Source organism: Vigna umbellata, chromosome 8 (assembly GCF_029865625.1).
Source record: "Vigna umbellata cultivar VRB3 chromosome 8, Vumbellata_1.0, whole genome shotgun sequence".
NCBI lineage: Eukaryota > Viridiplantae > Streptophyta > Magnoliopsida > Fabales > Fabaceae > Vigna > Vigna umbellata.
The window spans coordinates 32,065,240-32,090,684 of NC_142172.1; the positions used below are offsets into that span (position 1 = coordinate 32,065,240).

The following is a 25,445-nucleotide window of genomic DNA, read 5'->3' on the forward strand; positions in this document are numbered from 1 at the left end:
CTCTCAATCATAAAGTTATAATCAATTTAATAGAGATATATTAATACTAAAATAAATTTTTAGAATTTTTTTAAACGTAAAATTATAATTAAGTTAATAGAAGTATATTAGTATTAAAAATATTTTAAATCTTTTTTAAACATAATTTTATAATTAATTTAATAGAGATATATTAATACAAAAGTTAAATTTGAAATTTTTTTCTTAAACATAATTTTATAATTAATGTAATAAAAAATACTAATATAAACTTTTTTTTTAGAACTAATGTTTTACCTATTTTATCATTTTAAAGTGTCCTGCACTCACTCACAGACAGAGGAACAGAATAACGCGAGGGGGAGGGAATGAGGTGAGGAGTCAAAGGCGTTCTCCGCCCACTGTTAGATTTTCGTCCAACCAAAACTGAACACGTGTACGGTCATCAAGACTTCTCAATGGGCTTCAAGGAACTAAGTATTTAATAGTGTAATGAAATAAAATTTGAAGATTTAAGGTTTAAAAATATCTTTGGCTCATTAAATTGTGTTAAAGGAATAATTTAGAAATCTCAAAATTTGGAGACTAAATATATGATTAAACCTATTTTTAAACAATCCAAGTGATTCATAACAATGTGCTTGTAGAAGTGTCATCCTTTTTGATAGAGAAGTGAACATTTTCTTATTCCTTTTGACATAATCAACATTTTTGCTCTGCATTATTATGCTTGGTAGTGACCCTGTTTCCATCCACTAGTCAGACATTTTTAACTTTTATGCTATGTGTCGAGGACTTTCTAATGATGTTTTCCTAGAATAAATTAAAAAGTAAAATTAAAATTCAGTAATTTTACATTATGTGAAGAAAATGAACTGTACATACATCACACATAAAACAGTTAAAAATAGTTGAGAAGTACAAAAAATCACATCATAAACTGAAATATTGGCACCTTGCATTCTGGACTTAGCGAAGAAGAGGACTTATATATGTTGTTATTGGAACAGAGTGAGAAGATTGAGATTAGCATTGAAGCTAACCAGCAAAGGTGCCTTTTGAGGCAAACCCTGTAATGAATAGAACATAAGAGTGTTTCAGTTTGACATGAGGTGCTAAACAACGTACTGATTTATCTTTTGCTTGTACCTTCTTCACCTGCTTCTTTGCCATACGCACATGCATCGGTGATGTCAAATTCTCCTCACACAATTCTGGCTCTTCCTTAATAGTTGAAAGCTTAGCCCTCAGAATCTCCTCCATATCCTTCCTAGACTCAGTTCGCAAGCTTTTTCTGCTTGTGCATGGCACTGATCGCCATATTTTCCTACATGCCCTCCTCATTTTTTCTTCCAATTTCAATCTTCACCGATGCACATACCCTCTTACACATCAAACATTAACCAAACTATTCCTCTTGATCATGCCTTGAGTGACCTCATGACATCTCTGAGTTGTTTCTCATACTTTGTGCTAACTCTCCTCTAATTATATAATTATAGCAGGAGTTGTAAATGTATGTATATGATAATGATGAAGGAAATTTCCGCGAATAATCAATCAGATTAGTTGGAAAGCTTGCAGCTGTTGAAAGGGGCCACAAAAAGTTGTGACTGCCTACAAATGCAATAATGATAATTCCTTTACAACGATGTTTTAATCATAATGAGCTTATATAGATTATAGTTTTTCTGCCAACCAAACTGGCATTGAAGAGAAATCATGCAAGGGGTTAAGTTTAGATTTCATTCGTTGTCTTTTGAGTAGGTGCTAATAATTAATTACACTTTTGTGTTCCAAGTCCAACTACAGATTTTCAAAATGAAGTTCCCTAAAGCAAAAAGTGTTGGCTGTCAGTGTCAATTCTGTGGTGTCTCTACATGGTTTTTTTCATCTAAAATTTGTGTTTGAAAATTGAACAGCGCGATCAAAGAGGAAATTTGAATGGCAACGGTGGTAATCTGCCATAAAATTCTCTTTTATTGAGATAAGATGGTATACAGTGTTGTTTAATTATTGTTCCACATTCTGTGTAGAAGTTTGCCCCCGTTAACCACTACATTAACCACTACAGAAATGACCCACATCGCTTTAGTGGATAATTCGTTATACACGAAGCCCTTTATTTGTTCCAGAATAAATGCTTCATTTTGTCCTTTCAACATATAACACCTTTTAATGATTTATATTATCTTTAAAAATGTTATTGTCATCCAATTAACCATTAAAAATAAAAACCAGAAGTTATCATTGTTTTCTTAGAATTTTGTGCACTAGCATTTCTAATTATAGGATTAAATTTGAAATTATCAAAATCAATAATGAAGTTAAAGTTTATAGTATTATAATTCATAACTATTTGTTTACTTGGACTTATGATGTTAGTGATACGAATTTAAGTATAATTCTAAACTTCACATTGAATAAAAAAATAAAATAAACAATAACAATTTATGAATCTAAGTATAAATTTAAATTTTACATTGAATAAAAATAAAAAAAAAGTGAAATGATGATAATTTAATTATTTAATTATTAAGATCTAAATCTCGGATCAAATTTTTTTTTAAAAAAAAGTATATTTAATTTCATAATAACAATAATAATTTTATCAGTTTTTTATTATCATTAAAAAAAGTGAATACTACTCATATATTTTAACTAGTATTATATAATTTAAATCTAAGTTGAAAAGTTTTCAGTAAATTTTAACTGAAATATAATTTCAATAATCTTAAACTTAAAAGCACCACTAACCTATGTTTTTGAGTTACGAAATAATTATAAATATTAAAATAGATTTTATATTTCATACTAATCAACATATTCTATTTAAATAAAAATTAAAATTTTAAAAACTGGAACTATTTTTTAAAAATAAAATATTTGAAGTAGAATCAACTGAAATTCCAATTTATTCAATTTTTTTTAAAATTCTCTATTCAAATATAAGATTAAAGTTTATCCAAGATTTGCTAAACAAATAAAAGTTGTTTATGTAATTTTCTCATGCTTCTTCAAACAATTCTTTAAGCTCTGTCCAATATCTGTTGAGAGAACTCAATCCTCAACAGTTAATAATCTAAGACGTAAAAATGTTTAAATTAATTAAATTTCCATCAAAATAGTTAGACTGTCAATATTAAATACGTTGACATAACTACTGCTGAGTAACTGTGTAATAAATAATAAAATACTATTTTATTTAATATTTGTATTTTTGTGAAACAATTAATCATACTAATCATACACATAATATTTATATTAATAATAATTTTCTTGATATATCATACTATCGTGAATCTTAAGAGTAATAGTACCGTACTTTTAAACGTCGTTTTCATCAAACCAATCCATATTTCATGTCTATTAATCTGCATAGGCCATTTTCATATTCCCAATTCAGAAACCAAGTATTTGACATAATTGTAAGTGAAACTTATGGAATCACAAACATCAGCAGAAACTATTATCCTATTTTAGCATGCGTTAGGTTCCACCCCAAATAAAAAGTTTAGGCCTTGAAATTTTTTTTTTAATTCTGAAATTATTTAGAAAGTTATAGTAATAAATAATTTATTCAATAAAAATTAAAAAATAAAATTTAAACTCCGGATTTGGAAAATTGCGTGGCAGTGAGTATTTATTTGTTTAAAGTAAGAGAGAAGAAAAGAAAAATCGATGAGAAGAAGAAATCCACATTACAACAATTTGCTTATAAAAACAACAATAAATAGCCTCACTTATCATATCTTCACATATAATGCCTCCTTTATTTGTGTACTAACCTTATTGAGTGGAGAAATTATTGTACTCGACTTTCCAATATAAGCTTATTTTTTATATATATGAAAAAAAAGTATATGTACTTTTGAGAGTGCTTGAAATGTTGGTAAGATATTGAGCTAAGTACACTGGTGGTAGACAAAGAGACACCGATGCTCTCTATTCACAAAAGCCTGAAAATTCTGCAGTTTTCAAAATCCACCATTCATATATATATTTTCCTTATTTTATATATTAAATTAGTTAAACATTAAAGTTGACTAAGGGTTTTTCTTAAAGCCTCCTTCTTGTAGCAAATTTTCATCCGAAACTAAAATCTATCAAAATAGTGAAATATAGGCTTGATTTAACCTTAACAATGTGACAGAGTAGGTGAACTTTGTCTTTACTTTTATACTTTAAATTAATACTTCTTTTGTTGTATTAAGATTTCAAATATATTTTCATTCGTTGAGAATATCAAACGTGAAATCGAGAAATATTTATGAGTATCTAACATAGGAGATCTACATTTTCACTTAAAAGTGAATTTATGTTTAACTCAACTTTTTAAAATCTTATAATGAAATAAAAATTATGCCTAACTTGTATATAATAGTCTAACTTTATTTCTCAACTTTGAAATAATTGTCTAGACATACAAAAATATTCGGAAATATGCACACATATAAATAAAGAACTTATTGGAGAAACATCTCCTTCCTACCATCATATACATTATCAACTATAATTATAAAGATAGAAAATATTAATTTCATAATTTAGCAACGTAAAAATACAAAATAGATACCAATGAAAATAGGCATTTATATAATTTAACTTGTTTTTTTTACAATAAAATATTAATTTAAATTTTATTCGATCGGACTATTTAGACTTGGAATAAATTTAGATTCCATGTTAAAAATCAAATCCATATCTTAATCGTGTTTCAACTAAACTCTTAAATTATTTACTTTTATTTAAAGGTGAGATGACTTAAATCATTCTAAAAAGTTGTTCTTAGAAAGTATATAATACTTTTAAACTATCTTAGATATAAATCTAATTTTAGAAGAAAAAAAATTGGTATCAAATTAATTTATATATATTCATAATATTTTTTTTGAAAAAAAATATTTAGATTTAAAATCCAATTTGGATTTTAACCTACAAAATTTCAAACTAATTATTTTAAATTTAGATTGATTTTGAATATGTAAAACTTGTTTCTTTTCTCATAAAATCAAATTATGAATCCTTGCAATCACTTCCCCAAATTCTTTTCTATTTTTTGGTTCAGCAAAACTTCCCTCAGGGTAATCTTATTTCATCTTTCTTCTTTTTGTATGTCTAGGTTTGAAACACAACTACAATATGATAACTTAACTCCACCCACCTTTTATTAACTTTTGGGTAAGTGTTTTTTGTTGTTCTATTATCTCTTTTGTTAGTCACTTGAGGTCACATGTAAACACTCTTTTTCTCTCTTGCAAGTGACATAAGAGAGTTTGTTTTTTAATAATCTTTTTCTGTTTATTGCTCTAAGAGACCCTTTGAAGTACTCATTTGAGTCTCTTTTGTGATTCTAGAAGTATCTTGAGGCTTGGGAATCTTAGAGTGTTATGGCAAGGGTAGATTTTGCCCCACATTAGTAAAGTAAGGGAAGCTAGGATTCACACAAATTGCATGTTAACTTTTTTTTCTTATTTCTGCCAATTGATTGATTGTATGATAAATTTGTGATGTAGGTTTTGAAATTATGATTTGTGATGGGTGATTGGTTCATGAACTGTCAATTGCACTTTCCATATAATATTTGGGATATGTTTTGTTGTTGGAAATTTACTATTGTAGATGCTTGAGCTGTGTTTTAGGGGTATTGATGAGTTAAAGGTTTTTATAGGTTTCTACTTGGACAATTTGGTACAATTAAGGAAACATTTTAAAATGGACTTGAGAAGGAAAAGAATATAGGGTGTCAAATTGAACAATTGTTCAAGAATTAAAAATCTGATTTCACAAAACTCACTAATAGAGCTTCACAATCAAATATAATAGAATGCGTTATATGGTGAGAGTTGTAAGAGGTCTTTGTCAATGAACTTGTTTTGTCTAAATGTGGAGGGGATTAACCTAGTGTGTGGGGGATTCATACATCCTTTGGTTGTGGCTCTGCAAAACATAGAGACTACTCACTAGTGGAAAAATTGAACTTTATGACGACTTATTTTGGCATGAGAAATCCACTTAGCTTATTGATGATATTTTTGTAATGAAAGGAAGAATTATTATGACGTACTTTGGGATAATTGTCATAATAGGTGGACATAGTGGAAAAATTACAATTATGTTAAAAACGTATTATGATAGGTTTAAGATGACATGTCATAGTAAGCCTTATTATGATTGTTGGTTCAACACTTGTCATAGGTTGGACACAATGATATTTTTGTAATAAAGTTCAAAATGTAAATGTTTGCATGTAAATAAATACATTGATGATTTTGATCTCAATAATTATGCAATTTAACTTAATTTGTGTATTTAATTTATAAGTTTTTTAAGACTTTGAAAATTAATTAATTCATATAGAAAATTCTCTTATAAAAGATTAAATATTCAATTTTAATTGTAAAAAATATTTTGAAAATTAATTAATAAACAAAAACGTTTCAAACTTATAAATCATTGATTTATGTAGATGCACATAAGCAAATTACTCTACCCTATTCATGTTTGCATTTAGAAAAGATATATTTGAAGAAATACATGATATATATTTAGATTTTTTTAGCCAAACCTTAACTTTTATATTTTCGTCTTATAATTTAAATAATTTTGTGAATATTCGTGGATTTTTTTTTTCAAATTTTATGAATTCATAAATTATTTCAAAATTTTAAATCAATAAAATTACGAAATTTTAATCATAAATTATTTTATAGACAAGTCATTTTCTACCAAATTTTTAAAATTTACAAGATTGATTTCTTTACATTAAAATAACCTTTTAAAATTGTAATTCAATACGAACTAGAAATACATGACACCATTCTTTCGAGAATCAAATTATCTACTGATATTTCTATTTTAGCTTAAGTGTATTTTTTTATCTCCCAAAATTATTTTCATTTTTTTTAGTTTTATTATAATGTTATTCACTTTTTTTCTAAAAATACAAATTGTACAAAAAGAATTTGACTAAAATAATGTAAAAACCCATAAAATAACATTTTAAAAGTGGTAGGAGTTTAAAAATAGTGAGACTCAAGTATTTTAAAATTGAATTTTTTTAATATAAATAGTTTTGTTACGAACAAGTTTCATAATTTTAAAACATACATTTTTTCTAAAAATCACTTTTCTAGAGTTTTCTTAATTCTTTCTAAGAGTTTTCAATCCTTGTTCATATGTTTGAAGATGATAGATTGTCTGAGTGATCCTTGAGACGAGATCTTCAAGTCCATTCGATCAGTTTTTCAAATAAAGTAAATTGATTTCTACTCTTTTCTTTGGTCTGTTTCTTTCTTTTTATGCATGTGAGTTGTGGTTCTTTGCATGTGTACGTCATTTGAGTCTTCTATAAAACTTCCTGTTAATCAGTGATACTAACGATTTGCCCTGATCATATTCCTATGACTTGAAGGAGCAAATAATGTTCCTTGAGTTGTTGGAGTTGTCTTATCACTCTTAGAGTAGTTTGATTCTTTAAAAGTAAGAAAAACTAATTACCTTGATTTAAACTAATAGAAAACTTTTAATTTTTGATTTCATGTTTGTATGATAATTGGTTTGTGTAATTGAGATGACTGATGAAACATGACCTATTGAGTTGGGTTAGACAAGTTGATTTGTCCTTGGTGAATGTATGTTGATTTGGAGATATGTTATATATCTGAGATGTCATTTGAGGTGATTTAAGTTATTGAATTATATATAATATGATGTTTGTTTGTTTTTTAGCATTTGTGGTTAGTGTTAAACTAGTTTTACAGGACTGGAATGACATAAATTTGCAAAATCCTGTTATACAGACTCGTTGAGTGAACTTATTCTCATTGAGCGAAGTCAAAGTCAAATAGCTCACTAACTTGATAGTCGTTGGCGACTTTTGGGAGAATTTTAAGTTTGTAAGTTCTAGTGAATTTCTCACAAAGCGAGTAGATTTGGTCGCTAAGCAAGTGTGCTATTAGGCACTTTTAGTTGAGCGAGTAAATATGATGGTTGAGCGAAAGTGTATTCGTCGAGCGAGCAGATCAGGTGACTGAGAGAAAATGTCATAATTTTAACCAAGTTTACCTATGCCTCCTATGATGTGCTTAATGTATGTGATTATGTGCATAATGAAACCATGATTGGTTAATAACATGATTGTGAGTATGTATGGTGTTTATTTAAATATGATCTGATAGTGATGATGAATTTGTGTAGTTTTTTTGTGTGTGAAGTGGTTTCAACAATATAAAAATGTGTTTATTTGAAATTGAGAATGCTTATGGATTGTGAATGTGGATTGAGAATAATTTCAAGGAGAAGTTCGTATAGTGGTTATGTATAGTGTATGTATTGATATATGGACTCCATATTGGGAGTTATCTTGACACTTTTAATAACCATTCAATCTCAAGTACAAAAGGGTGGGGTATGTCGTGAAGAGTAACGGAAGGTCCTTAGTCTAATGGTTGTTTCTTGACCATAGATGTTTGACGGATTAACCTTGATGTGTAGTAGCTTTAATGGGTGAGTTGTTACACCACACATGGGTGTTGGACCCCTAGAGCCTGATATCAATACATTTATCCAGATGATTAAGTTTATAATGAATGATTGTAAGTCTTAAAATTAATTGATTTATTTGTGTTATATTCTTATTTCTGCAAAAATGTTATATGATTATTTTTTTATACATTATTAGCTTACCATTTCCTTTTTGCTGGTCTGTCTGTGTATTCCTTCTTATTTGCAATGATCACTTTAATAGTGTGAACAGATGAAGATGTTCTCGTTGGTCCAATGCAAGACAGGAGTGATGGTGAAGTTGAGAGTTAGACGGTTAGATTTCTTATCTTATTCATAAAACATTATTATGTTTTTGGCTTTGTATAATACCCTTGGTATTATAAGATCCTTGTACATGTGTATATTAGATGTTATAATTACTTTATAAGATAATTATAATAGACTTAAGTATATATTTTCTTAAGTAATATGTACTAAAGAAATACAATAAAATTATAAGATAATTATATTATAAATATAATAAAAAATGGAAAAATACATATATATAACCACTTTTACTTTTTGATCGAACAATTTTCTTTGAATGGACTACTATCTTCTTAAAAAAAAATCAGAACAAAGAAAAAATAGTCTTACATAATAAACTCGATTTATTTACACACGGGTGCATTAATTATTAGAAGGAAAAAGTAAGTGCATATCATGACTTAATTCTATAATTTGTTAATATATGAAAAATGTTAACTACATTTTAATACATTTTTTTAATACGTATTTTTATTGTTGATTAAAAATTATGTATCTTTTGTAAGTCTTACTTTCTACCCAATAAGTTTACCTCTTAACTTTGTTACATTATAAAAAATATATATATAAAGAAATGTGTTAAAAAACCAAGTTGTTAGTACTTTAGTTTTCCGAATTTAATTATAAATTTGATTGGTTGTTTTATTTCCATAAAAGTGAAATTTTTTTTAGTCAAATGGGGAAATTCTACCCTACATGCCTTTGTGGATAGAAATGTATGCTTTTGTAAACAAAGGATGACCACACGTTGCGTTAGGTGGACGAAAGGAAAAACAAAAACAAAAAACACAAGAGGTTGAACTATAGGGAACGTTTTATTCTCCCAGCCACACATCTATATTAATACAATGAATAAATAAAACTATAATTTATAATTAATAATTGCACTAACCAAACTCAATTATTCAATTTTATAATAAAATACATAAGAATATCTCTTCTTACACACAACAAATTTTACCTGCTTAATTAATATACTATTAGCTCTACCAATTTATATTAGCTAATCTAATTTTATTTTCCATTTATGATTCTTTTCCAACAATTGTAGAGATTCACTTTAATATTAAAAGAAAAAGTGCTATATATGGGTGTGTTATTTGTTATTTCTTTTAATATGTTATGTTACTTAATTTTGATATTTAAGTTTGATAATTTGAAGAAAGAAAGAAAGAAAGAAAATATTAATGAGCGTGAAGCCAAACTTTTTAAAATTGTTTCTTTAAATAGTTTATTGATTTTTAAAACAGAAAAGAGATAAAGATAATTTAACGATGAAAAGTTTGAGAATAAAAGCGTGATAATTTTTCTAATTATCTTCATGCAATATTGTTAAACAAATAATAAACCGCCAATGAGCACCTTCTAATATTGAAAGAAAAAGTATAACTAACTTGATATTAAATCAAATTAGTCCACGTGCCTAAAGTTATTATTATTTAGTCTAATAAGCTAGAAATATGGCAATATACATTATCATTTATTATTCAATTACAAGTCAATATATAAGATAATACATTTATCAAAATTTACAATAATAACTTATAAAAGTGTAATATGATGCAGTCTAGTTAGCTAGAAACAATATTATGATATAATTAGCACTTTATAATACGTATAAATTAGCTTCTTATAATTTTGTTTCTGGCATTATAGTAAAGTTTTTTTATTTATTAACATATTTAGTTAAGGTCAATGCACATAAGTTTTCATAATGATAAGATATATATAGTTAATTTTGGATCAAATCCTTATAGATTTATTTTGATATCACTTTAAAATTTTTTTATCAATTGAGATGAACTCATGTACATCTCTTGTTTTTATTCGATATAGGATTTTCGTTTGTATCTTAACAATCTTCTTTTCAAATAAAGGATTATGGTTCTCTATCCCTTACAATATAAGTTTTTTTTTATTCACAAGTACATCATGGTTTGCATTGAATATCTGTTGCTATCCTTCATGACTCATGATCACACTAATCAACATCTCTTGTTCTCCACCTCCCATGATTCATCTAATTATCTATCATTGACCATCTATCCGAATTTTACTTTACTATGAAGAGACATACATGTAATTATCAAAACTAACCATCTTAATATTTTATCTTCTTTTCTTGAAAAAATGTCATATATAATATTGGTAGATTAAATCAAATTAAAATACATTTCAATTAGGAATATAAATACTAAATTATTTTATGTTTGACGATAAAATCGAAATAAAAAATTAATTTATAAACAGATAAAAATAAAACTTAAATCAATGGATGCAAGATTGATATATATTTTTATTTATCATCTATTCAATGTATATACAACAAAAAGTGAATATAATAAATTAAAAAGAATATACTTTTAATATATACAAACAAGAAATTAAGCAAAAATAAATCTTGAAAAAGTCCTATGATATCTTTCTTAATAAGCTAATGTCTTATGATAACTATACTGAACTTTTTTGTAGCTTAGATGAAATTAATGGAATAATACACAAAAAAAGTTGGGTAACTTCTTCAGTGAATAGCGTTTAAAAATCCAAAGCCCTCCAATTTATCTGGATAACTGCATATTGAATTGATTAATTTTTGAAAGAAAAATATTTGAACAATGTTCGAATTTAATTAATTATCTGCCTACACTACGTTGTAATAGATGAAGAACAATTGACAAAAGGGAAATGAAATAAAAACTGTTATTACTTATTTCACTCAGTTTTACCTTCATATTGTTTTCAAATAAGGGAAAATGAATTTTTGTTTCATTTAATAGTATCGTATCTAAAAAGTACAATAAATATTTTATTTTCATTTTATATAATTTATTCTTTTTTCTAGTTCAAATGTAGTACGAAAGTAGAATCAACTTCTCCAATTGCAGAAAAACCATGGAAGCAATTCAAGTTGAGGTCGAAATAAAATATAGTTCCAAAGAGACTTTGATATTAAATTAGTGAATGGAATAATAAATAAAAAGAGTAATAAAGTTAGGAAAATGCATTTACTTTGTGATTTTTTTGGCTACTTATATAACATTACGCTTGACTTTCTAAAAATAAAACAGTTTGGTTGTTCAACAAGATGTGAGACTTAGCTGTCGTCCCACAAAATCAAAATATTGAAACCATTGGAATGTTTGAAAGCGATGCAAGGGTAAGAGTTATGGGTTGTTGCCTTTCTTGTAACATTTCCACTTTGGCATGCTAAAAAGAATACATAGGATTCAAGTACAACTAAAAGTTAAACTTTTTCTTTAACCTCAATATTTTCAATCTACAAATAATCTTAAATCCTTATACTCATAAATCTATCATAAATTAGATTTTTATAGCAAAACATTATGTGAAAAAACTGTTCACAATGCACGACTTTTTATTATTTAGAAGATCTTTGCAAATTTGTCTCAACACTCAGTATCATTCTTAAAAATCCATTAATGAATTTATGACACTAATTTTAAATTGGATAATGATACTTTAACAACATTTTAACATTATCTACGTGTCATTATGTGATTGGTTCATATTGATGTTTATGATTATTATTATTGATTGTGAAATAATTTTGGACCAATCACATAATGACAGGTAAATAATGTTAAAATGTTGTCGAAGTATCATTATCCTTTTAAATTTATAACATAACTAAGTGTCTAGATACAAATGAATACTAACATAAGTTTAATGCATTATTAATTTAAATCATATTTGGTGACATACCAAAACCATAAGTAAAATTTTATCTCATTAAAATTTATTATTTATTAATTTATTGTTTCATCTATTATTAAACCATTCATTAATATTTAATTTTATATTTTAGATATATATACCTCACGTAAAAATATATATTCAAAGTCTCTAATTTATTATATATAATTAACTTATAATATATAATTGTATATAAATCTTATTTTATAAATCAAATTTATAAAATTAAGTTAAAACTAAAATTCACATAATTTTAATTTTAATTTTAATTTTTTTTTCTAACAATTACCTGCACTATAATTTATTTTCTACATTTTCAAAATCACATATCCTATATTTTAATTTAATTTAATTTAAAAAAAATTAGAAATAGAAATGACTTTTTTTTACTTTGACTCAAAATCTCAATCGCAACAACACGTCTCTCTTTTTACCAAGCACAAAATATTAAACCTAAATGTACAAAGCGTCATCTCCTAATAATTAAAGACAACATGACCAAGGCCAAAGGCCATGATTGTTGCCTAAAATAAATGGCAATCCTTCAAACATGTGTTCATTGAATCAACATACTAATTTTAGGTTTCTTTTAAATTAGAAAGAAATAGGTCGAGTAAGTTCGGTTGGGAACATGCAGTTTGTTGTTTTATGAATAAAAGAATAGCAAATAAATTATTTAATGAAAATAGTATAGTTATAAAAAAAAGGAATAAAATAAGAAGAAACCTTAAAGGGTAGGAAAATGACTAGATTCAGAAAAAATGTTGTGCAGACCCTACAGTGCAAGATTACAGCGCTACACGGCATGGGCTCATTTGTTGGTTTACGTCAGTTATGGTTGTGATGATCCACGCCCAGTCACGCAGACAGACACTGTGCCTTGAATTCAAACCCAGAATTTAGCATGGAATTCAAACTATTCTTTTTTCTTTTTTCATTTTTTCTTTCTTACTTTACAGTCTTACACACACACACACTCACTCTCACAGCAGCTGCAGCATGACACAGCTTTGAGGAGTGCACGTGATACCCATAACTCACTTTCTTGTTCTTACTATTATTATTCTTTCTCATCTCCAAACCCAAGGTATGGGACGGCTATCCAATCACAGCGAATTACCCCACAAATATTAATAAAAAATAACCCTTCTTTCTTTCACTCTACGCACTCCTTTTCATTTGCTGATTCATTCTCCAATAGCCAGTGACATTATTACATATACTTGGACTGCATCCCCCCATAAGAGTTAAAAAAAATTGAATGAGATTTAACATATGAAATATGAAAGTGGTTGTGAGATGGGTGTAATTGGGTGGCGCGATGAAATCCGAAATGGAAGGTGAGTGTTGAAAGGAAGTGATGAAGTGAAAGCAGGAGGCAACAGGCGTAGTAAAACCTCCCATCCATGATCCACAACTGTCCTTATTGTCTGTTTTAGTGAACCAATAACAACACCAAGCCCACTTGCACATTTTACTTACTTTTTATATCCTTAATAAATGCACACTTTCTCACACACAATCTAAACTTTTGTCCCCTGTAAAACCAAATCTAATTCTTTTTTCTCACAACTCAATGCTCAAATCTTTTTTTATTAATCTCCACACTGTAAATTTTTAATTTTTTAGGTAAACCACGAATCTCTGTTTTCAACTCTAACTCACTGTTCATATACTTTCTAACAGTGTTTAAATATTATGCCCACTCACCTGGTTTTATCGCTTTTAACATAAGAAGGGGGAAATTGATAGTGTTATTCTAAAATAATAGATGTTCATCTTTGTTTATTGGCCACTCATAAATATCGGAAGCATTTAACTGTTGAACGAATAATGATGATTTTGTTTAGTGTTTTTTTTATTATTTATTTCAGTCTGAGTTCGTTCCCCAGTAACTCCCACATTCACATTCACATGGTTGTGGAAGTGGGTACTATAAAAATGATATCTTTATGGCATGGCGGTCCCTGGTCACAGTTGTGGTGAGTTCGAAGAGGGAGTTGGATTCCACGGAGAGGAAGGGAGACATGGGTGTTGTTGCCCACACCTCTTTTCTTTATTTTAACCCTTAACATCCGTTATCTTCATTGCTTCCTTCCTTTTCTTCTTCTCACTCTTTCCCTTTCGAGGTTCGTTTCCTTCCACCCTTACCTTTTTCTCCACTCTCTATTCTCTTGATTTTACTTTTACCTTTCCCCTTCCTCCTGCCATCCCGTCTTTTCTTCCCCCATATATGTTATCCTGTTGACTTTCATGGGTGTCTGTTTTTTCAGCTTAATATGTTATTTTTTTACTGGAATTGTTTTGTCGGCTCTTAGTTATTCTCTGTATTGACGTACAGCGTGATCAATTTTCTTGAAAATCAAGAATAATAGTGCCCAGTTTTATTCTATCTGTAAGCATGTGGAGTTGGATGATTGGGTTGTTGTTGTTCATAATTTGCATAGGCTCTAGAGATGAGACGAACAATAATGATGTGTGTTTATTTAAGTGAGGAGTGGGGATTGTTGGTATTCTGTGATTGGGTAATAGAATAAGTTATTAGTGGCAGGTTAGCCTTTGGATACTTTGTCATATTGAAAAGGTTTTGGAAATTTGTTCTTCTCCTGTTGAATTGTTACATGAGCAGGAGAGGAGAGATTGGCATTGGAGTAAATCGATATTAGATTTAAGTTGTTTTCTTAGGTTGTTATATGATTCCAATTAACTTACTCTTCTTATATTTACATTTGAAGTGCAGTTTGGAGTGAAAATGTCTTCCTCGAGACCCAGCCAATCATCCAGCAATTCAGGGAGATCAAGACATAGTGCTAGGGTTCTTGCCCAGACAACTGTAGATGCAAAGCTTCATGCAACTTTTGAGGAGTCTGGTAGTTCCTTTGATTACTCCAGTTCGGTGCGAGTCTCTGGTACAGCTGATGGAGTCAATCAACCAAGGTCTGATAAAGTTACGACAGCTTACCTCCATAACATACAGAGAGGAAAGATGATTCAGCCTTTTGGATGCTTGTTGGCTTTAGATGAGAAAACATGCAAGGTCATTGCATACAGTGAGAACGCTCCTGAAATGCTGACCATGGTTAGTCATGCTGTCCCCAGTGTTGGTGACCACCCTGCCCTTGGCATTGGCACTGACATAAAAACTTTGTTCACAGCACCTAGTGCTTCTGCATTGCAAAAGGCTCTGGGATTTGGGGAGGTTTCACTTCTTAACCCGATCCTTGTTCATTGCAAGACCTCTGGGAAGCCCTTTTATGCGATTATTCATCGTGTTACTGGCAGTTTGATCATTGACTTTGAGCCAGTCAAGCCTTATGAAGTTCCCATGACTGCAGCTGGTGCCTTGCAGTCTTACAAGCTTGCTGCCAAAGCAATTACCCGGTTGCAATCTTTGCCTAGTGGAAGCATGGACAGATTATGTGATACAATGGTTCAAGAAGTTTTTGAGCTCACAGGCTATGACAGGGTGATGGCTTATAAATTTCACGATGATGACCATGGGGAGGTGATTGCTGAGATAACAAAGCCAGGCCTTGAGCCATATTTGGGTTTGCATTATCCAGCCACAGATATTCCCCAGGCTTCACGCTTTTTATTTATGAAGAACAAGGTCCGTATGATAGTTGATTGTCATGCAAAACACGTTAAAGTTCTGCAAGATGAAAAACTCCCATTTGATTTGACTTTGTGTGGTTCCACCTTGAGGGCTCCTCATAGTTGTCATGCTCAATACATGGCAAACATGGATTCAATTGCTTCCCTGGTCATGGCAGTTGTAGTCAATGACAACGAAGAAGATGGTGACACTGATGCTGTTCAGCCACAAAAAAGGAAGAGACTTTGGGGTTTGGTAGTTTGCCATAACACTACTCCCAGGTTCGTTCCCTTTCCTCTTAGGTATGCTTGTGAATTTCTGGCCCAAGTATTTGCCATCCATGTGAACAAAGAAATAGAGTTAGAATATCAGATTATTGAGAAGAATATCCTCCGCACACAGACACTCTTGTGTGATATGCTGATGCGAGATGCACCCCTTGGAATTGTATCACAGAGCCCTAATATAATGGATCTAGTGAAATGTGATGGAGCAGCACTCTTATATAAGAACAAGTTATGGAGATTAGGAGTGACACCAAGTGAATCCCAGATAAGAGAGATTTCTCTGTGGCTGTCCGAGTACCATATGGATTCCACAGGCTTGAGTACGGATAGCTTGTCTGATGCAGGCTTCCCATCGGCTCTTTCTATGGGTGATGTTGTGTGTGGAATGGCAGCTGTCAGAATTACTTCGAAAGACGTGGTATTTTGGTTTCGGTCACACACTGCTGCAGAAATCCGATGGGGTGGTGCAAAGCATGAGGCTGGAGAAAAAGATGACGGTAGGAGGATGCATCCGAGATCGTCATTCAAGGCTTTCCTTCAAGTCGTGAAGGCAAGGAGCTTGCCGTGGAAGGACTATGAAATGGATGCCATTCATTCCTTACAGTTAATACTGAGAAATGCATTCAGAGATTCTGAGGGTACAGATTTACAGACAACTGCAATTAATACAAAACTAAGTGATCTGAAGATCGAAGGGATGCAGGAACTGGAAGCAGTTACAAGCGAGATGGTTAGGTTGATTGAAACAGCAACAGTGCCTATTTTGGCAGTTGATGTCGATGGGCTTGTAAACGGGTGGAACATAAAAGTTGCTGAGTTGACAGGTCTTCCAGTTGGTGAAGCTATTGGAAAACATTTACTCACACTTGTCGAGGATTCTTCAACTGATAGAGTCAAGAAGATGCTTGACTTGGCACTACAAGGTATGTTCTTTATCCATCTTATCCTTTTCTATACACTTATTTTCTTTATTTTTCAAGCCCTGTCGACGAATTAGTTTGTGTCTTTTGTCTATTATGTTTCCTAAAGCCACCCATGAATGTTGCATTTATTGAGAATTCTCAGAAGAAAGGTGTCTTTTTGACAGTTTCTTGAGAAGAAATGGTACACCCTAGGATTTGTGTTCATTTTATATTTTTTGGGGCTCGGTGGGAGGATTTGGTACAATTTCTCTGATACAATGGGATTAGATTATTTTAACCTGCTTTGCATATTTTTAAATTGTTGCTATGTTCTGTTAATTAGGTGAAGAAGAGAAGAATGTTCAATTTGAGATCAAAACGTTCGGGTCCAAGATGGACTCTGGTCCTATTAGTCTAGTAGTAAACGCTTGTGCAAGCAGGGATCTTCGAGACAATGTTGTTGGTGTTTGCTTTGTGGCTCATGATATAACTGCTCAGAAGAATGTAATGGACAAATTCACCCGTATTGAAGGTGATTACAAGGCAATTGTACAGAACCCCAATCCATTAATCCCCCCTATATTTGGCACAGATGAATTTGGCTGGTGTTGTGAGTGGAATCCAGCTATGTCAAAGTTAACTGGATGGAAGCGAGAGGAGGTGATGGATAAAATGCTTTTGGGAGAGGTTTTTGGCACCCAGATGTCTTGTTGTCGACTAAAGAACCAAGAAGCTTTTGTTAATTTTGGCATTGTACTTAATAAAGCCATGACTGGCTCAGAAACAGAGAAAGTTGCTTTTGGTTTCTTGGCTCGGAATGGCAAGTATGTAGAGTGCCTACTTTCTGTGAGTAAGAAGTTGGACGTAGAGGGCCTAGTTACTGGGGTCTTCTGCTTCTTACAGCTAGCTAGCCCGGAACTCCAGCAAGCATTGCATATTCAGCGTCTATCTGAAAAAACTGCCTTGAAGAGATTGAATGCATTAACTTACATGAAAAGGCAGATCAGGAATCCTTTATGTGGGATTATATTTTCTCGGAAAATGTTGGAGGGTACTGAATTGGGAACAGAACAGAAACAATTTCTGCATACTAGTGCTCAGTGCCAGCGGCAACTTAGCAAAATTCTTGATGACTCAGATCTTGACAGCATCTTAGACGGGTATGATATCTGATTATTGTTATATTTTTCCCTTATATAGATTTATGTGTTGTGAAGAGTTTATTAGGTGGAGCTCCTATGAAAGCAAAGAAGTTCCAATTTGAAACCTCACTGAAACTCAAGACTACAAAGTTAACCTCATTCGTGCAAATAAACTCCAAAAAAATGTACTATTATAACACAACTGATATTGGGTGTTTGTTGTCATGTTTTGTTAATCTCATAGTTCTCGTTATTTAGTTTTGTCATGTTCTTTTATGGTGTTACCTATATAGAATATTCAATTATACGCTTTTTTTAGAGAAGGCATAATCAAAGATGGATGCTTACTATTCATTGTAGTGCTAGGTTAATTTGTGTGTGAAAAATTATCAAAAAATAGACAGTTTCCCTCATTTATTTGTCTTGGCATCTTTCCTTAACAGTTTTATAAATCTTCTCTCCCTTATGTTTAACAGTTACTTGGATCTTGAGATGGCTGAATTTACTCTGCATGAAGTAATGATTGCCTCCCTTAGCCAAGTCATGACAAAAAGTAATGGAAAGAGTATCCGAATAGTCAATGATGTTGCAGAACAAATCGTAATGGAAACTTTATACGGTGATAGTCTAAGGCTTCAGCAGGTCTTGGCTGACTTCTTACTTATTTCCATCAATTTCACACCAAATGGAGGCCAGGTTGCTGTAGCAGGCTCTCTAACCAAAGAGCAGTTAGGGAAGTCGGTCCATCTTGTTAAGTTAGAGCTCAGGTAACTGTTCTATGCTTAATAATTTGATTTATGCTATTTGTACTCAAGTACTGTGCATTATAAAATGATTTACAGCTTAACTTAGTTTGCATTACCACATAAAGAGCTAATTAATGTGTACTTTTGGTATTTATGTAGCATAACACATGGTGGGAGTGGGGTGCCAGAAGCATTACTGAACCAGATGTTTGGAAATAATGGACTAGAATCGGAGGAGGGTATGAGCCTACTGATCAGCAGAAAGCTGTTGAAGCTCATGAATGGAGATGTTCGCTATCTAAGGGAAGCAGGCAAATCAGCTTTTATCCTCTCTGCTGAACTTGCTGCAGCCCATAATTTGAAAGCTTAAAGTTTTGGAAAAGAATAAGATGATGCAACACAATCTGTTTTGTACATCATAAAGAGGACGGAGCTAGAAATTAATTGCATCCATTGTAACGCTTTATTTGTTTCACGTTTCTTTAACTACTTCTTGTAACGTGTACGTTGTAGATAATGTATTATTAATCTTATTCTCATTTCTTCATCTATACTCAGTCCAGTTTTTCTTTCTTTATTCTTTCAGCAAAAACAGCAATCGTCACGAATCATTTGTTGCAGAATAGAACGTTAAAACCTATCCTGCTTTTTAACTTTTCTTTTTACCCATGGTTTTTCACGTGACTATTTTCTGCATTCAGCCGTATAAGTTGTCTTAAGTTTATTGGTTTGTACATAGACTACATGTGATAGGAATAAGAAAAGGTGGTTAGTGTATGAGAGAAGGAATAAGTGCAACTGACTATAACAAACTAACTGTCTAGGACAGTTAAGGGGGGGAGCGTGTAAGATTGTATAAATACTGGCTGGTTAGAAGAGTTATGGGTTGTTGATTGTTTAGATTGTTAACGGGTACTTACCTGTTGAAGAGGGTTATGCCTCTGGGTGCTGTTTGTACAAACCTTTTACTGTGAATACAATTGATTTCTTCCAATCTTTCTGTGTTTCTTGGAGTGAAAGTGAGAATTGATATTAGGTTCCCAAGTCTGGAACCTAACAACATGTTTATATTTGTGAACACAGTTTTATTTATCTGTTAGTCTTGTTTCTTTTATCTAGCGAGTACATTGTACAACAGTACAACTGATTCACATTAATGACCAAAAAGAAACTGGAAAAAAACAGTTGAAATATTTTGGACTTGAAATAAATTCACTTGAACTTGCAATAAGAATAAACTAATAAATTGCATGGTTTTAAGTTTTATAAAAACGGAAAGAAGTTGTTAAGGGATCTTATAATAAAAATATTTTAGTCTTGTGATCTAAACATAGGATAATATTTTTATTTGTTTAAATTTCTTTCATTTCCTAATCATTCAAAATTTTCCCCAGTTTTTTAGCATTAAATATTTTGCACTAAAACTAAAAAAAAAAAAAAATAAGGAAACCAGGTAAGGCTTGGCCAGTGCATTAAAAATTTGTAATATTTTTTACTAGAGTTGCCAAAACTAGGCGCTGTTATGGAAATGTTGCGTTTAAAGTAAAAACACCTTCCTTTTTCTTCATCTCGAGATGAAAGTTTTTCAATGGGCCAATTTTTCAATGGGCTCGGGTTCAAAAACTCCCAGTTGGAAAAAAAGAACAAAAAAATAAGTCAAAATTGGAACGTGGAGAAGTGAAGAGTGAACATAAAATCCAAGTTATCTTCAACACCTTAACCTAGTCGAACCTATTAAGGAGCAATCAACAAAGTTCTGTGTAGTGTCTATTTAGTGTTAATCTAGCGTAGCATGGACATCAAAACCTTTGCTTTCGCCGCATCTTCTCCGCCGTTACCGGTAATCGTCGCTGCCAGGCTCGCCGGAATATCTCCCTCGATTGACACCTCTCTCTCTACCGACTCGGCCCCTACATTTCTCTTCTCCGATGGGTACATTTCCGATCTCCTCTCTATTTGTTTATTTCTGCAAATTCTTCAACTTTTCGCCTCCCCAAAGTTCATTTCTCCCAAGTCTTCAACATTTCACGCCCACTATGTTTACTTCTCGGAATAACAACTAGCTGCACTTGTTAAATGCTTCAATCTAAAGAATCAGAAGCGTTGTATTTTTTATGTGCGTTGAATTTCGTTTTCAATCCTAGAAGATTGGCAAATTTTTTTTCAAATTGATTTTTTAAGCCCCCACTTTGTGTACAATCGACAATTTTGGAGCCATGGTAATCATTTAGTACGTTTATGATGTAGTGTGATGTGGGTTTTAAGTTTAATATGACTTTCATTTCCGTGTGAATAGCGTTTTACATGGATTGTGGCAATGTTCAATTTGGTTCCTGTGCGTATTGTACTAATAATATCTCGAAATTGAAGAGAGAAAACACAAGGGTTTATGTGATGGCTAGATATTAACACCTATTCTCTTACAAGAAGTGCACCCTTGTGTACTATCTATTATTAGTTGACGAGTGCATTTACTTTGCAGGCTAAAGTTGCAAGGAACTTTTGCTCTTCTACGTTATATTGGGCGGGTTGCCAGTCTTCCCAATTTCTATGGACAAAATGCATTTGAATCTAGCCAGGTGATTTTCTTTGTGTAACTTAATAAAATAATGCATGGAGTCCCTGAAGATGTTTTAGTGAAGATGGAAGGATGAATATTTTTCATGACAACTACACTGTTGCTTTACATTAATCTCTTGAATTGTTTTCCAAATAGTTCTTTTGTGCGAATCCTTTTACTTCTAGTTATGAACTCACTATCATCTTATTTCTTCATTTCCCTTTTGCTTTTTCAGATTGATGAATGGATAGAGTATGCTCCTATCCTCTCATCAGGCCCTGCTTTTGAGAATGCATGCAAATATATAGATGAGTACTTGGAGAAGCGTACATTTTTGGTTGGTTATTCGTTGTCAATTGCAGACATAGCAATCTGGGCAGGCCTTGCAGGTAAAATGTTTTAATTACGTCTATTTTTTACACAAACTGCCTATGGAAGCGAAAATCATGGTGTTTATGATTGCATTTTGAGGTTATTGCTATGCTGTATCCATGCCAACAAACCATCAGGATCTACTAGGTTTAGTGTGTGGCTGTTCTTTTGAGCACAGGAACTATATTATGGCCAATAATTTTACATAATGCTGTGGTAGTGTGTAGCCAAAATAAATCTCTTCGGTTTCTCTATTTTTATCATGTTAGCTTGGCAGCTTATAGGTTATGACCCAGTATTCAGATAGATTCTATTTTTGCTATTATTTGCAGGTTCTGGAAAGAGATGGGAAAGTCTAAGGAAATCAAAGAAATATACAAATCTTGTACGATGGTTCAATTCGATAGTGACAGAACATGGTACTGCCTTGAACGAAGTCACGTCCGCATATGTTGGCAAAAAAGGATCGGGAGAGCCAACAGCAAACAAGTCAAAAGACCAGTCCGTAATCACTGATAGAGCGAAGAATGTGAATGGGGCTGTATCTGAGAACCAAAAAGGAGGAAGCAAACCTTCAGCAGAAATAGATCTTCCAGATGCTGAAGTTGGAAAAGTCCGTTTGCGATTTGCACCCGAACCAAGTGGCTATCTTCATATTGGACACTCAAAAGCAGCTCTGTTAAACAAATATTTTGCTGAGAGATACCAGGGCCAGGTTATTGTGCGTTTTGATGATACCAATCCTGCTAAAGAAAGTAATGAATTTGTGGACAACCTGTTGAAAGATATTGATACTTTGGGTATTAAATATGAAGAAATTACCTATACATCAGATTACTTCCCTGAGTTGATGGAAATGGCTGAAAATTTAATTCGCCAGGGTAAAGCATATGTTGATGATACTCCACGTGAACAAATGCAAAAGGAAAGAATGGATGGCATTGAATCCAAATGCAGGAATAATAGTGTAGAGGAGAACTTAAAATTGTGGAAGGAAATGATTGCCGGAACAGAGAGGGGCTTGCAGTGTTGTATCCGGGGCAAGTTGGATATGCAGGACCCCAACAAATCACTTCGAGATCCTGTTTATTATCGTTGCAATCCAATGCCTCATCATAGAATTGGATCCAAGTATAAAGTTTATCCAACTTATGATTTTGCTTGTCCATATGTTGATGCTAGAGAAGGAATCACACATGCCCTGCGATCAAGTGAATACCATGACCGCAATGCTCAGTATTACCGAATTCAAGAGGACATGGGTCTTAGAAAAGTTCTTATCTATGAATTCAGCCGGTTGAATATGGTTTACACTCTCCTCAGCAAACGAAAGCTTCTATGGTTTGTACAAAATGGGAAAGTTGATGGATGGGATGATGCAAGATTTCCTACTGTGCAAGGAATTGTGCGAAGAGGTTTGAAAATTGAAGCACTGATACAGTTTATTGTTGAGCAAGTAAGTAGAAGTTCTTGCTTTCATTTACTAAATAAAGAAAAAAGATGCATTCTCTTTCAAAGTAGAAATGATGAGTAGACTGTGTTTATCAATTGCTGTCCTTTTTATGTGTGTGCAATCTTATATTGGTCATATGCGTAAGAATATTGATGACTCTTCTCTGATACTATACAGGGTGCATCAAAAAATCTCAATCTCATGGAATGGGACAAGCTGTGGACTATTAATAAGAAGATTATTGATCCTGTCTGTCCTAGACACACTGCTGTCATTGCAGACAAACGTGTGTTGTTGACTCTCACTGATGGTCCTGAGAAACCATTTGTCCGCATCATACCTCGACACAAGAAATATGAAGCTGCCGGAGATAAAGCTACAACTTATACTAAAAGGATCTGGATTGACCATGTTGATGCAGAGTCTATATCAGCAGGTGAGGAGGTAACACTGATGGATTGGGGAAATGCCATAGTGAAGGAAATAGAGAAGGACCAAGATGGAAATATCACAGGGTTGAGTGGTGTTTTGCATCTTGAAGGATCTGTGAAGACCACCAAATTGAAACTCACTTGGCTTCCCGAGATAGATGAACTAGTTAGCCTGACAATGGTGGAGTTTGATTACCTAATTACAAAGAAAAAGGTATGTGTTCATCCGGTTGTTTCAGCCCATTTGTTTCTATGACTAAAAATTTAGGAAATATAAATTAGGAAAAAGTATAGGCGTTGTTTGGTTTTCCTAAGTTTGTATTAGAAAAAATGAAAACAATAAAAGTTGTTTCCAATATTTCTTACAGAATATTTCATGTTATTGTTTTTGACTGCAGCTTGAAGAGGGGGAGGATTTCATTGACGTGCTTAACCCATGTACCAAAAAGGAGATTTTAGCGTATGGAGACTCCAACATGCGAAATCTTCAGCGTGGAGATGTATTGCAGCTTGAGAGAAAGGGATATTTCAGGTGTGATGTACCCTTCATTCGCCCCTCACAACCCATTGTGCTTTATGCAATTCCTGATGGCAGGCAGCAGACAGGTTCGAAGTGATATTTTTGACCTTAAAACTGTTTGGCACACAATCCACTTTCACACTCAGCATTGTTGGTAATGAGGATAACAAATTTGTGGAACTATTATGTTTACTAGCGCACTGTATTATGTTTGTAAGCAAACAATTGTAAGTGGATTTTGACTAGCAATTGGATAAGTTTTTGTTTCTCTTTTGTGACAAATTGCTGTAGCCTTTATGAAAATACTTCTACTCATTTGCTGAAACACTTGACTTGATAGCTTAGGATGTTATCCTCTCTCTTTTTTCAGAGGAAAGAAGTAAACAAATCTGGATAAGGATATTAAATGTGAGAAAAATTTTAATTTTAATTTTTGGAAGTTAACTTAATTATCTCTCTTAACTAAACAAGATGTATCGTTGTTATTGTTTATTTATTTTCCTCTCATCTAAATAGATTACTAGGGAATGTTTGTGAGTGGGGTTTTCTAGACAAAAAGGTTTTTTTTTTTTGGTTTTTGAATTAAGAAAGCTGTATAATGTTTATAAAATAAATAAACAAATTATGACATAAGTTTGCTGTAGTTTATTATTTTATTTATTACAAATGAAAAGTTTGGCGCCGTTCCTTTACAATATTTTATTTATTACCTAGAGATAAGGAAATAATGTTATTTAGTTGTCACTGTTAGTTTTTGTTTAATTTAATAAAATATGAGAAGAAATAATTTCATTTAGCGTAGTGCATAATATAATATAAACAAATTAAAAATTGAAAGCAGTTTAAATCAGAAATACTAAAATCGTAACTTGAGGAATTAGTATAAATGCCGTGAATTTTACTCCAACACCACTTTATTGTTATAAGAGG

The 25,445-nt window shown here is 31.7% G+C and overlaps 3 protein-coding genes across 3 annotated transcripts; 2 read left to right on the top strand and 1 right to left on the bottom strand.

Moving 5' to 3' along the window:
• Positions 1-1,005: 1,005 nt before the first annotated feature.
• Positions 1,006-1,486, bottom strand: LOC124828344 (Fasciclin-like arabinogalactan family protein). The gene is given in 1 exon segment (XM_088097237.1): positions 1,006-1,486. A coding segment is annotated over 1 exon segment (318 nt). The 5' UTR covers positions 1,324-1,486.
• A 12,748-nt stretch (positions 1,487-14,234) lies between these two features.
• Positions 14,235-19,730, top strand: LOC124848536 (phytochrome A-2). Its single transcript, XM_047326232.2, has 5 exons — positions 14,235-14,636; positions 15,248-17,312; positions 17,635-18,451; positions 18,910-19,200; positions 19,339-19,730. Exons 2-5 carry the CDS (start codon positions 15,260-15,262, stop codon positions 19,547-19,549), a joined length of 3,372 nt encoding a protein of 1,123 aa, XP_047182188.2. The 5' UTR covers positions 14,235-14,636; positions 15,248-15,259; the 3' UTR covers positions 19,550-19,730.
• A 1,137-nt stretch (positions 19,731-20,867) lies between these two features.
• LOC124848537 (Glutamyl/glutaminyl-tRNA synthetase, class Ic) lies at positions 20,868-24,797 on the top strand. The gene is made up of 6 exons (XM_047326236.2): positions 20,868-21,111; positions 21,662-21,758; positions 21,975-22,128; positions 22,444-23,567; positions 23,742-24,209; positions 24,394-24,797. The coding sequence occupies exons 1-6, from the start codon at positions 20,972-20,974 to the stop codon at positions 24,610-24,612; spliced, it is 2,202 nt and encodes a 733-aa protein (XP_047182192.1). The 5' UTR covers positions 20,868-20,971; the 3' UTR covers positions 24,613-24,797.
• The last annotated feature ends 648 nt before the right edge of the window (positions 24,798-25,445 follow it).